Genomic DNA, 14,358 nt, shown 5'->3' on the forward strand with positions numbered 1-14,358 from the left:
CTGCAACTGGACACAGACATTTTAGAAGATACATGTTTGGCCGAATCAAGAACGAACATATTGGCAAGTTAAGCTTGGTCTACAATTCTCTGCAATGCCAAACAGTAACTATCCTGTTATGGCTAATGGAGCATCATATTAGCCCATTACAATCTGCTAAAATGGAGATGGTCCAAAACAACAGTCAGTGGTGAAATTACAAATGGAAAAGTGTAAATTGTCACTAAAGTATTGATCAGACTACAATAGGTGATATAGGTCAGATTACACTGCATTTTAGCTCAGTGGCCTATCGTTATCTAGTTACTTTTATTTAACAGAAGTGCTACAATGTTGCTACAATGAGGTGTCCAAGGTAGCCTACAATGAGAATACAATAAAAAGGGCTTACTTTGAGGTTTCTAAAGAACCTGAAATTGTAAGTGAATTAGGTCTACACAGTTGTGGGAAAAAGGACCCAATTGTCATACATGAGTAAAAGTAAAGATACCTTATTAGAAAATGACTCAAGTAAATGTGAAAGTCACCCATTAAAATATTACTTGGGTAAAAGTATTTGGTTTTAAATATACTTAAGTATCAAATGTAAATGTAATTGCTAAAATCTACTTAAGTATCAAAAGTAAAAGTATAAATCATTTCAAATTCCTTATATTAAGCAAACCAGACGGCACCATTTTCTTGTTTTTTATTTATTTACGGAGAGCCAGGGGCAAGCTCCAACACTCAGACATATTTACAAACGAAGCATTTGTGTTTAGTGAGTCCGTCAGATCAGAGGCAGTAGGGATGACCAGGGATGTTCTCTTGATAAGTGCGTGAATTTGACCATTTTCCTGTCCTGCTAAGCATTCAAAATGTAACGAGTACTTTTGGGTGTCAGGGAAAATGTATGGAGTAAAAAGTACATTATTTTCTTTAGGAATGTAGTAAAGTAAAAATTGACACTTGCCCATCGTGGCCGGTCGATAATTCAACCATGATTAGATACGTTTAGATAGTCTAGCCAGCTAATTTACCAATCTTTTTTTTTTTTTTTGCTGACATGGGCTAATTCAGTGACTGGACATAAGAGAAGAACTGCTGACGCACAACCAAATATCGAAATTGCACCTTGTGTGTTCTACTATTCTAACTGTCAACAGTAAGTTGAGACCCAGACTGAGTTCTTAAAATAAATTGCGATCGCTTACTGTCTGTCGCTTATTCCCTGCCTGCATCATCACAGCCTGCACTTTTAACAGAAGACCTCTGAACATCACAAACACAACACACACCCACACTTCTCCTTATCTCGGAGTGTCCTGTACCCAGAGACAGTGGACCTAGACCCCAGGGGGGTAGGTGGGATTCCATAAGCAGGGTGAGTGGTGATTCACTGCAGCAGAACAACTAGATGGTGGGTATCTCTTACCAGCGGAAGTACTTAGTGACAGAACAGATTTATTTAACCAGAAATCCTCTCCATTTAAAGCACACCCCAATATTACCATACCAAGTATTGTATTGGTCTTAGATCTGTGCGCATCTAACCATTGGAACATTTATGGAAATATGATTAAGCAATACATATCCATGCAATGTCCATATGTTACATAAAATCAGTGGTTAAATTATATATACTGAACAAAAATATAAACGCCACATGCAACAATTTCAAAGATTTTACTGAGTTACAGTTCATATAAGGAAATCAGTCAATTGAAATAAATTAATTAGGCCCTAATCTATGTATTTCACATGACTGGGAATACAGATATGCATCTGTTGGTAACAGATAGCTTTTAAAAAAAAGTAGGGGCGTGGATCAAAAAAACAGTCAGTATCTGGTGTGAGCACATTTGCCTCATGCAGCACGACACATCTCCTTCGCATAGAGTTGATCAGGCTGTTGATTGTGGTCTGTGGAATGTTTCACTCCTCTTCAATGGCCGTGCGAAGTTGCTGGATATTGACAGGAGGCCATGGAAGATCTTACATTTTCAGCTTCCAGGGATTGTGTACAAATCCTTGCGACATGGGGCAGTGCATTATCATGATGAATGGCACGACAATGGGCCTCAGGATCTTGTCATGGTATCTCTGTGCATTCAAATTGCCATCGATAAGGTGCAATTGTGTTCGTGGTCTGTAGCTTATGCCTGCCCATACCATAACCCCACTGACACCATGGGGCACTCTGTTCACAACGTTGACATCAGCAAACCGCTCGCCCACATGTGACCTACTTGTTGTGTGTATGTACTGACATGTACATGTATGTGTAACTGATAGATGCACACACACTACATGTTAATGTTTTTAAATTGTAAGGTATTTTGTCTGTAATGTATTTTTGTTATATGTTGGACCCCAGTAAGACTAGCTGTCGGCTAATGGGGATTCTAATAAATCAAATCACATGATGCCATACATGTGGTCAGTGGTTGTGAGGGTGGTTGGACATACTGACAAATTCTCCAAAACGACGTTGGAGGCGGCTTATGGTAGAGAAATGAACATTACATTTTCTGGCAACAGCTCTGGTGGACATTCCTGCAGTCAGCATGCCAGTTACACGCTCCCTCAAAACTTGAGACATCTGTGGCATTGTGTTGTGTGACAAAACTGCACATTTTAGTGTGGCCTTTAATTGTCCCCAGGTGCATCTGTGTCATGATCATGCTGTTTAATCATCTTCTTGATATGCCACACCTGTCAGGTTGAAGGATTATCTTGGCAAAGGAGAAATGCTCAATAACAGGGATGTAAACACATTTGTGTATGGAACATTTCTGGGATATTTTATTTCAGCTCATGAAACATGGGACCAACACTTTGTTGTTTCACAATCTCTCCTATTCTGCATAACTGCAGGCTTCAGAGGTTTCATTGATTAATGGACAGTCATTCACCTGATTTGTCAACTTTGAACAAGGGTTGGATACATAGGAGAAAGGTAGACAGGCCCTCTGACAACAACCGGTTTGGCCTTCACTGATGTCAAGTGACCTACAGCTGTTTTATGATGGTGAATGGAGGAAGATTCAAACAGAGCGAGTGGGTTCAGCTGGGTTTTGAGTGGGCCTCCATTATTTTTGCCACTGGAAACGCAAAGAGCAAAAGAAAAGACCAGTTATTTCAACTGCAGACAGAGAATAGGGGACAAAAACTAAATACTTGTTTGGGAAGAATTGAATAGGGGAGGGGCTATCCACCCACCCTTTCAATTCAGAGTTCTTGAAGTAAACAACTATTACCCAACTGTTAACCAAGTGAAAGTGCTGGGAAAATGATACAATGGTAATTATTGCATAAACGCTCCTTAATTAGCCATTGCAGTCAAAGACGACAGCACATGTAGTAGTTGAGTCAATGAGTGTTGCTGACTTGGAACAAGCAGGTACTGTATGTAATTATATCACTTAATTTTCACACATGCACATGCAGTTTCTTTTTCAGTTATCACTTTTGACCCGATCGAACAAGCTTGTGTTCAACTGGACAGCTCGTAGGAGGTTGCCAAGATACCCACTGACACCTTTCGCAGGCAAACAACCTATCAATTGTGACATTTGCAGGTATTAACAGCTACATAGCACTTCTGACAATAAGGGTTGTTGGCTACTCCACCATGTATGGCATCACCCCCACCACATGGCATGACATCAGCAGTATGGCATCACCCCCACCACATGGCATGACATCAGCAGTATGGCATGACATCAGCAGAGAGGCATGTTGGTCCTCTCCATGTTCACACACACAAAACAGGTATTACAAAAGGAAAATGCAGTTAAATGGAAAATTACTTTAATAAAACTCATATGAAAACAAAAAAACAGCAAAACAATAAAAGCCTGTACATTTGGACAATATTCAGTGTCTGAGAGACTTAAGAAGGCTAGCGGTGAGAAATACAGCAGCATTACACATTAACCTACAGTGACAGCCATTATAGGCTCAGGCATTAGGGCCCAAGGGTTCATTTACATAATATACATGTAGACTCCTAAACGGATATTGCACAAAATCAAAACACAGATACTGGAAGAGCACCTCATGACAAAACCAGGAAGTAGCTTTGAATCGCAGCGTTACGCCCTCTGCTGGCAAACCCCTCCCACAGGTCCTAAACTCTGCCCATTTCTGCTGATCCAAAAAACAAATACACCCCCAAAAAAAAGAAGCGACAGATTTTTCGCACAAACACTCGATTTTTGAACAGATTAAAAACACAGTAAAAACAAACCTAAAACAACTAAAGGTTCTCTCTTTGTTTTGGTCCTAAAAGGCATTTTAGTTACATGCTTCGGTTATTTCTTAGTGAGTTTTTTCATTGTGGTTATTGTCATATGAGTGGTTTGGTGCTTTGAAAGACTAGGTCTGGCATCCTTAGGCAAGTCTATGTCTAAGACAATCTCTATGGGGTAGTGATAATACCTCTATTGGGTAGTGATAATAACTTCTGGGGAAGTGCGGCCCCCAGTATGAATGGGTATGCACTCACTAACTGTAAGTCGCTCTGGATAAGAGCGTCTGCTAAATGACAAATGTGAAATGTGACGACTCACCCTTTGTGCCTGTTCTGTTTGTCCAACAACAACCATGATTTGATCAAATGGAACACAGGAATGTTACATCCACATTCCAAAGCAGGAACACAAAAAGTTTTAGAAACATTTTAAGCTCGCTCTCCCTCTCTTTGTATTTAAAATGGTGCCAGTGTTTGATGGTCCAATTCACCCCTTTTCTCAAAAGAAGAAGCTGCGCGACCGAATCGAACCGCCCCGCCCCCCCCCGGACGCCTCTTCCCTAGAGCTACTAAACCACCAAATCAAACGGCGAATGTTAACACAGCCAAATCTTTCCCTACATTTTTTAAAATTCCAAGTAGGATAGCAGCCTTCATGAGAAATATTATAATATTGGTAACCATCTGGATGTCACCGGGATGGTCTATTCAGTGTGGAGCGTATGCACGGCAAATCTGTGTTTCACAACACCGGGACACGGTGTTCTTTGCCCCAGCTTGCTGAGAACTGCTTTCCTGCAGTTCTGTTAAGGTTACAACAAGGGAAATAACTAGCTAGCTACTAGGAGGGGACAACTGAGTGCGTAAAGTTGAAAAACCTGCACATAAAGTTATGTTGTTTAGCTATCGAGAAGAGGCGTCCAGAGAATCTGGCCATGAGCGACTTCGTTTCTCAAGACCACAGGATCAGAGGGTCTCTCTCTCTCTCTCTCTAGTAGTCTGGCACATATACATCTTAGCTAGAATAAAATCTTAAATGGCAATAAAATAAAAACATTTAAAAACGAATAGAAATACAATATTTTCCAGTTGTTAGGCCTCGCGAGGATAAGTCCAATAAGACCCACTTCCTCTGGTCATGTGCACGTTTTGGTGTCGTTTTAAGACTCGCGGGTGAGACGCTTTGGTCCTCAGTCTTTACACACTCACTCTTTTACATGTGCAGTCAATCAAACTGCCTGGTGCAGGGCCTGGAGTGGGTGTGGTCAACCCTGACCTCTCTTTAAGTCCAACATAAGGCAGATCAGAAGTCCTGCTGATAGGTGGGTGAAACTACCCCCGTCCCCTTCCTCAATGGTTCAGTCGAGTCCAGGCTCCAAGGGGGCGGTCCATTCACAGCGGGGGGCTCGGAGAGGCCACACTATTCCTCAGGTGTTGGGCTCTGACTCTCACTGAGCGAGTGCAAAACTCACAACCACATTACCCACAAATATGTCACATGATCAGGGAGAGGCAATGGGACTGCTGGACTGGCTGGAGGCACACAGCAGCTTCAAAAGCCAGAGGAAAGGCATAGGGAGGGGGGATTTTAAGCCTGTAAGAGCATGTGTGTTTACTGTGTGTGTGTTTAAGATAGTCTTCTAGGTTCCATTCTTTGCGGCCCCAGGCCCAGTCCTGTCTGGTCTTCACCCCTTAGCAACACCATAGCCCCCTCCATCACGGTTGTCCCAGCCCTGGATAGACCTCAGACCCTCCTAACCCCTGACCTTTAACCCTTAACCCTCCAGCTCCAGGATGAGCGTCTGTCTGCTCTAGGAGCGGTTGTCTTTGACCACGTTGTGGGCCATCCAGTTGACTTTGGTGGTCCAGCTCTCTCTCAGCGCCTCGTCAAACTTCTGGCGGAACTGTTTCAGCGCCTCGTCGTCTGTCTTCCCCAGGGCCAGAGAGTCCTACGGGGGAGAAGAGGAGGGAGGAGGAGACTTAACAACTACTCATCACAACATAACATCACATACTTTGGACACCGTATCTTTCTGTAGCAAATGTAAACTTTAGCCCATGTGAAGTGGCCAACTACAGTGGGGAAAAAAAGTATTTAGTCAGCCACCAATTGTGCAAGTTCTCCCACTTAAAAAGATGAGAGAGGCCTGTAATTTTCATCATAGGTACACGTCAACTATGACAGACAAATTGAGATTCTTTTCCCAGAAAATCACATTGTAGGATTTTTTATGAATTTATTTGCAAATTATGGTGGAAAATAAGTATTTGGTCACCTACAAACAAGCAAGATTTCTGGCTCTCACAGACCTGTAACTTCTTCTTTAAGAGGCTCCTCTGTCCTCCACTCGTTACCTGTATTAATGGCACCTGTTTGAACTTGTTATCAGTATAAAAGACACCTGTCCACAACCTCACAGTCACACTCCAAACTCCACTATGGCCAAGACCAAAGAGCTGTCAAAGGACACCAGAAACAAAATTGTAGACCTGCACCAGGCTGGGAAGACTGAATCTGCAATAGGTAAGCAGCTTGGTTTGAATAAATCAACTGTGGGAGCAATTATTAGGAAATGGAAGACATACAAGACCACTGATAATCTCCCTCGATCTGGGGCTCCACGCAAGATCTCACCCCGTGGGGTCAAATTGATCACAAGAACGGTGAGCAAAAATCCCAGAACCACACGGGGGGACCTAGTGAATGACCTGCAGAGAGCTGGGACCAAAGTAACAAAGCCTACCATCAGTAACACACTACGCTGCCAGGGACTCAAATCCTGCAGTGCCAGACGTGTCCCCCTGCTTAAGCCAGTACAAGTCCAGGCCCCCCTGAAGTTTGCTAGAGTGCATTTGGATGATCCAGAAGAGGATTGGGAGAATGTCAGATGAAACCAAAATAGAACTTTTTGGTAAAAACTCAACTCGTCGTGTTTGGAGGACAAAGAATGCTGAGATGCATCCAAAGAACACCATACCTACTGTGAAGCATGGGGGTGGAAACATCATGCTTTGGGGCTGTTTTTCTGCAAAGGGACCAGGAAGACTGATCCGTGTAAAGGAAAGAATGAATGGGGCCATGTATCGTGAGATTTTGAGTGAAAACCTCCTTCCATCAGCAAGGGCATTGAAGATGAAACGTGGCTGGGTTTTCAGCATGACAATGATCCCAAACACACCGCCCGGGCAACGAAGGAGTGGCTTCGTAAGAAGCATTTCAAGGTCCTGGAGTGGCCTAGCCAGTCTCCAGATTTCAACCCCATAGAAAATCTTTGGAGGGAGTTGAAAGTCTGTGTTGCCCAGCGACAGCCCCAAAACATCACTGCTCTAGAGGAGATCTGCATAGAGGAATGGGCCAAAATACCAGCAACAGTGTGTGAAAACCTTGTGAAGACTTACAGAAAACGTTTGACCTGTGTCATTGCCAACAAAGGGTATATAACAAAGTATTGAGAAACTTTTGTTATTGACCAAATACTTATTTTCCACCATAATTTGCAAATAAATTCATTAAAATTCCTACAATGTGATTTTCTGGATTTTTTCCCCTCATTTTGTCTGTCATAGTTGACGTGTACCTATGATGAAAATTACAGGCCTCTCTCATCTTTTTAAGTGGGAGAACTGTCACAATTGGTGGCTGACTAAATACTTTTTTCCCCCACTGTATATACTGTGTGTGTGTGTGTGTGTGTGTGTGTGTGTGTGTGTGTGTGTGAGAATGACCTTTAGGTACTGTATATCCTTGACGGAGGTGAGCTCTGGCAGTCCAGCAGTCAGCATGAGGGCAAACAGGGTGATGAAGAGGTTCCCATTCCGCCTCAGAATCAGGTAGGCCTGTTCACAGTAATTACGGAAACTAGGGACAACACACACATTCAATTTACTATACATTTACTCAACTATCGCCTACATAAATGATAAATGGTAGGCAACAGATAGTGTTCCCAGCCTGGATCACCTGAGTAGTGGAAGGGGACAGAAGCTCACCTGCCAAACTTCTCAGTGTTGCCAGTCTTTCCCTGTTGGATGACGTGGATGAAGTCATGGGTCAGGATGAAGGGGACACGTTCCCTCTTGATGCCAAACTTGGACTTGAAGTTCCCCAGGATATGCCCAAAGTCTATGTGGAAGAGCTGAGACACACACAATGTAAGAACTTGATTCTGAACTCCATTAAAAGACTCCATAAATTAACCTTAGTGATTTTGCCTGTCGTAGAGGGGAGCACCCCTACCCACCTGCCCAGTGCTGCGGACCATGATGTTGTCACTGTGGCGGTCACCTATCCCCAGGACGTAGGTGGCCACGCAGTAGCCTGCACATGACAGGGTGAACTCCTCGATCGCCTTCTCCAGAGCATCTCTGCAAAGTACACAGACACAAAACAAAGTGTCGGCCAAGTGGGAGCTTTCACTGGGTTTGCACCAAAGCATAGCAGCTCACTAACATATTGCCTGTTATATACAGTACCAGTCAGAAGTTTAGACACACCTGCTCATTCCAGGGTTTTTATTTATTTTTTACTATTTTCTACATTGTAGAATAATAGTGAAGACATCAAAACTATGAAATAACACATATGGAATCATGTAGTAACCAAAAAAGTGTTAAACAAATCAAAATATATTTTATATTTGAGATTCTTCAAAGTAGCCACCCTTTGCCTTGACAGCTTTGCACACTCTTGGCATTCTCTCAACCAGCTTCATGAGGTAGTCACCTAGAATGTGTTTCAATTAACAGGTGTGCCTTGTTAAAAGTCAATTTGTGGAATTTCTTTCCTTCTTAATGCATTTGAGCCAAGCAGTTGTATTGTGACAAGGTAAGGGTCGTATACAGAAGATACAGTGAGGGAAAAAAGTATTTGATCCCCTGCTGATTTTGTACGTTTGCCCACTGACAAAGAAATGATCAGTCTATAATTTTAATGGTAGGTTTATTTGAACAGTGAGAGACAGAATAACAACAACAAAATCCAGAAAAACGCATGTAAAAAATGTTATAAATTGATTTGCATTTTAATGAGGGAAATAAGTATTTGACCCCCTCTCAATCAGAAAGATTTCTGGCTCCCAGGTGTCTTTTATACAGGTAACGAGCTGAGATTAGGAGCACACTCTTAAAGGGAGTGCTCCTAATCTCAGTTTGTTACCTGTATAAAAGACACCTGTCCACAGAAGCAATCAATCAATCAGATTCCAAACACTCCACCATGGCCAAGACCAAAGAGCTCTCCAAGGATGTCAGGGACAAGATTGTAGACCTACACAAGGCTGGAATGGCAGCTTGGTGAGAAGGTGACAACAGTTGGTGTGATTATTCGCAAATGGAAGAAACACAAAATAATTGTCAATCTCCCTCGGCCTGGGGCTCCATGCAAGATCTCACCTGGTGGAGTTGCAATGATCATGAGAACGGTGAGGAATCAGTCCAGAACTACACGGGAGGATCTTGTCAATGATCTCAAAGCAGCTGGGACCATAGTCACCAAGAAAACAATTGGTAACACACTACGCTGTGAAGGACTGAAATACTGCAGCGCCCGCAAGGTCCCCCTGCTCAAGAAAGCACATATACAGGCCCGTCTGAAGTTTGCCAATGAACATCTGAATGATTCAGAGGAGAACTGGGTGAAAGTGTTGTGGTCAGATGAGACCAAAATCGAGCTCTTTGGCATCAACTCAACTCGCTGTGTTTGGAGGAGGAATGCTGCCTATGACCCCAAGAACACCATCCCCACCGTCAAACATGGAGGTGGAAACATTCTGCTTTGGGGGTGTTTTTCTGCTAAGGGGACAGGACAACTTCACTGCATCAAAGGGACGATGGACGGTGCCATTTACCGCCAAATCTTGGGTGAGAACCTCCTTCCCTCAGCCAGGGCATGACAATGACCCAAAACACACAGCCAAGGCAACAAAGGAGTAGCTCAAGAAGAAGCACATTAAGGTCCTGGAGTGGCCTAGCCAGTCTCCAGACCTTAATCCCATAGAAAATCTGTGTAGGGAGCTTAAGGTTCGAGTTGCCAAACGTCAGCAGCCTCGAAAGCTTAATGACTTGGAGAAGATCTGCAAAGAGGAGTGGGACAAAATCCCTCCTGAGATGTGTGCAAAGCTGGTGGCCAACTACAAGAAACGTCTGACCTCTGTGATTGCTAACAAGGGTTTTGCCACCAAGTACTAAGTCATGTTTTGCAGAGGGATCAAATAATTATTTCCCTCATTAAAATGCAAATCAATTTTTTTTTACATGCGTTTTTCTGGATTTTTTTGTTGTTATTCTATCTCTCACTGTTCAAATAAACCTACCATTAAAATTATAGACAGATCATGTCTTTGTCAGTGGGCAAACGTACAAAATCAGCAGGGGATCAAATACTTTTTTCCCCTCACGGTAGCTCTATTTGGTAAAAGACCAAGTCCATATTATGGCAAGAACAACTCAAATAAGCAAAGAGAAAAGACAGTCCATCATTACTTTAAGACATGAAGGTCAGTCAATACGGAAAATGTCAAGAACTTTGAAAATGTCTTTAAGTGCAGTCGCAAAAACCATCAAGGCCTATGATAAAACTGGCTCTCATGAGGACCGCCACAGGAAAGGAAGATCCAGAGTTACCTCTGTGCAGAGGATAAGTTCATTAGAGTTACCAGCCTCAGAAATTGCAGCCCAAATAAATGCTTCACAGAGTTCAAGTCACAGACACATCTCAACATCAACTATTCAGAAGAGACTGCGAGAATCAGGCCTTCATGGTCGAATTGCTGCAAAGAAACCACTACTAAAGGACACCAATAATAAGAAGAGACTTGCTTGGGCCAAGAAACACTAGTAATGGACATTAGACCGGTGGAAATCTGTCCCTCTGAGTCCAAATTGGAGATTTTTGGTTCCAACCGCTGTGTCTTTGTGAGACGCAGAGTAGGTGAACGGATGATCTCCGCATGTGTAGTTCCCACCGTGAAGCATGGAGGAGGAGGTGTGATGGTGTGGGGGTGCTTTGCTGGTGACACTGTCTGTGATTTATTTAGAATTCAAGGCACACTTAACCAGCATGACTACCACAGCATTCTGCAGCGATACACCATCCCATCTGGTTTGCGCTTAGTGGGACTATCATTTGTTTTTCAACAGGACACTGACCCAACACACCTCCAGGCTGTGTAAGGGCTATTTGACCAAGAAGGAGAGTGATGGAGTGCTGCATCAGATGACCTGGCCTCCACAATCAACCGACCTCAACCCAATTGAGATTGTTTGGGATGAGTTGGATCGCAGAGTGAAGGAAAAGCAGCCAACAAGTGCTCAGCATATGTGGGAACTCCTTCAAGACTGTTGGAAAAGCATTCTTGGTGAAGCTGGTTGAGAGAATGCCAAGAGTGTGCAAAGCTGTCATCAAGGCAAAGGGTGGCAACTTTGAAGAATCTAAAATATATGTTGATTTGTTTAACACTTTTTTGGTTACTATATGATTCCATATGTGTTATTTCATAGTTTTGATGTCTTCACTATTATTCTACAATGTAGAAAATAGTAAAGATAAAGGAAAACCTTTGAATGAGTAGGTGTGTCCAAACTTGTGACTGGTACTGTACATCCAGTATGCTTACATATCTATGAAATAGGTCAGTAATACACATTTTTTATATTCACCATCTATAACTTTTTGAAAGTCACATTGAGAAAGAGCCCTGGTGTAAGAAACAAACAAACCCGTTGGCCAAGTGTGGTCTTACCCAGAGTTCTTCTCTTTGAGCCAGTTGAGTAGCGCATCCTTGTTGAAGGCTGCGGCGGCCGCCACATTGCTGCTGGTCAGCTGGATGTTGGCGATGGTATCCGCCGACGACACCACCTCGATCAGCCCTGACCGGTCCCCAGTCGCTAGGCAACCGTAAGGCACGATTCTGCACAGACACATTTTGTTCCAATTAATCATCATCAACACCATTGAGATGCATCCTATAATTTTCTCCATTATTTTTCCTTTCCCCCGCTCTCTCAGCACGTGACCAAAATGTACGCATGATTACACTCCAAACACCACCACATAGTGAGTTTATTATCCTCACCATCATCATCATCATCCTCTCTGCAGAGCTCCCTCTCCTCTCTGAACCCTTGTCCCTGTAACCTAACGGCCTGCCCCCCAGCTCAACTGTCAAAACAATCCCACAAACTGCTCAGCTCCAGATGTGTCAGACTGTGTGTGTCTGTGTATGTTAGAGTATTAGAGCGAGCGCTAGTGTGTGTGGATTTGATTAGGATGAGAAGCGGGGTAGTGTGTGTGTGATGCTGGGGGTATGGATGTGGGGGGGTTAGAGGTCAGGCTAGCAGGGGGTGATTAAGCCCCCCCCCCCCCCCCCCCCCCCAACACAGCTTCCCCTTCCCTACAGAGAGCAGGAACAAACAAGCCTTACTGACACAGAGTCCGCCTGAGGGGACACACACACACCCCTTTTATATTAATATACACACCTAAGGTCCAGATTGGCCTCCTTCCATAGCAGGTCCATCAACCTCAAGATCTGCAGTGTCAACATGTCTTGTCTCAGGTCTGGAGAGAGAAATGAGTGTAACACCATTAGTCTTTCATTCATACTTCCATCTTCAATCACCTTCCATAATACACATCCCTCCATCTTGACCTCACTATTCTTCCCTCACTCTCCTCTACCCCTGAACTTTAGTGATCTTACATTTCCTCTTAGAGGCAGGTAGCCTAGCAGTTAAGGGCGTTGGGCCAGTAACCGAAAGGTCGCTGGTTCGAATCCCTGAGCTGACTAGGTGAAAAATCTGTTGATGTGTCCTTGAGCAAGGCACTTAAACCTAATTGCTCATGTAAGTCGCTCTGGATAAGAGCGTCTGCTAAATGACTAAAATGTAAATCTAAATGTTAGATCCACCTCCCCCTCGTACCGTCTCCATTCTTGAAGATGATTCCCAGGGTGTCTCCCCCCAGCAGCTTGTTGTTGTAGACGATCCACAGAGGCTTCATCTTAGAGTCCATGTACCGACACTTCTCCACACTGGGAGGAGGGGAGAGCATGGAGGAGGGGAGAGAGAAATAGGGGGAGAAATGTGAAAAAGTGAAAAATAGAGCAAGAAGAAGAACGAGGGAAAAAAGGAGTCAAATCAAAGTCGTCCACCCACATCACCCTCTAACCCCTTAGACCTAACTCTCTCCCCCCTGGCCCTTACTTGATTCCAGAGAGCAGGACGCTGGGGTTGAGAGGGGAGTGCAGGTCAGAGAGGGTCTCTGTGTAGCCACTCTGTCTCAGACAGGTCATCATGGCCTCCTTGGTGAGCATGGCCTCCTTGGTCTTACTGCGGGCGTTCTTGATGGTGCCCAGCTTGATCAGCTCATTTACAGACTTCAGCTTGCTCAGAGCCTCCACCTATAGGGAGAGAAGGGGCGTAATGTTATTACAACATAGAAGCAACGTGATGTAATAATGAAATAATGATGAGATTACACCACAGATATATGCTGTATTTATGCACTATAATGCAATTGCCTTTCAAATACGACACGGATGCTACGCATGACAGCATGGGCTTCCTGAAACATCCCACAGTGTGGTAGCTAACTCCAAAACAGGAAGGAGAGGAGGGATGGACAGCAGTGGACAGGAAGCGGGTAGAGGTCAGAGGTTAGAGGTCAGGCTGCTGTCATCTGACTTCTTTATAAATAACCCCATTCTGAACTGACAGAGGAAACTATAGAATTAGAGGTGTTGACAGAATTAGACGTATGTAGTGATTCATTCACAGCTTAAGGTTGGAGTCAGGGCGTGTGTGTGTGTGCGTGCATGCGCGAGTGTGTGTGTTGGGGTCCTTACCTGTTTCTTCAGGACCTCAATGTGAGGGATGCTGCCGCGACAGTAGGCCTCCAGAATGAGAGAGAACTGGACAGAGACGACTGGCATGTGCATCTCTGACCTGCAGGGGGCAGCACAGTCACCATAAAGTTACAGTCATGCCTGGGGTGGGTTAACGCACATCACATCACACACCACCAACAAATACAGCCTGTATAGAGGAAAATGTATTTTGGTTCTTTGCACACATGCTCTTTCTCTTTCATATGCACACACACACACCCTTACACACACAAACACACA

General features: G+C 43.8%; 1 protein-coding gene across 1 annotated transcript in view; it reads right to left on the minus strand.

Annotated features, from left to right (window-relative positions):
• Nucleotides 1-4,027: 4,027 nt before the first annotated feature.
• Nucleotides 4,028-14,358, minus strand: part of LOC311114726 (phosphatidylinositol 4,5-bisphosphate 3-kinase catalytic subunit beta isoform-like) — a 30,060-nt gene continuing 19,729 nt past the window's right edge. Inside the window, exons 14-22 of the mRNA XM_084189964.1 lie at nt 14,077-14,176; nt 13,436-13,632; nt 13,154-13,263; nt 12,713-12,791; nt 11,974-12,141; nt 8,476-8,599; nt 8,225-8,370; nt 7,961-8,093; nt 4,028-6,183 (exon numbers count right to left, since the gene is read on the minus strand). Coding sequence (XP_084046090.1) covers nt 6,046-6,183; nt 7,961-8,093; nt 8,225-8,370; nt 8,476-8,599; nt 11,974-12,141; nt 12,713-12,791; nt 13,154-13,263; nt 13,436-13,632; nt 14,077-14,176 — 1,195 coding nt within the window. The 3' untranslated portion in view covers nt 4,028-6,045. The remainder of the gene's footprint in view (nt 6,184-7,960; nt 8,094-8,224; nt 8,371-8,475; nt 8,600-11,973; nt 12,142-12,712; nt 12,792-13,153; nt 13,264-13,435; nt 13,633-14,076; nt 14,177-14,358) is intronic.

The sequence above is a fragment of the Coregonus lavaretus genome (genome assembly GCF_964263955.1).
Source record: "Coregonus lavaretus genome assembly, contig: HAP1_SCAFFOLD_358, whole genome shotgun sequence".
In the NCBI taxonomy this organism is placed as follows: Eukaryota; Metazoa; Chordata; class Actinopteri; order Salmoniformes; family Salmonidae; genus Coregonus; species Coregonus lavaretus.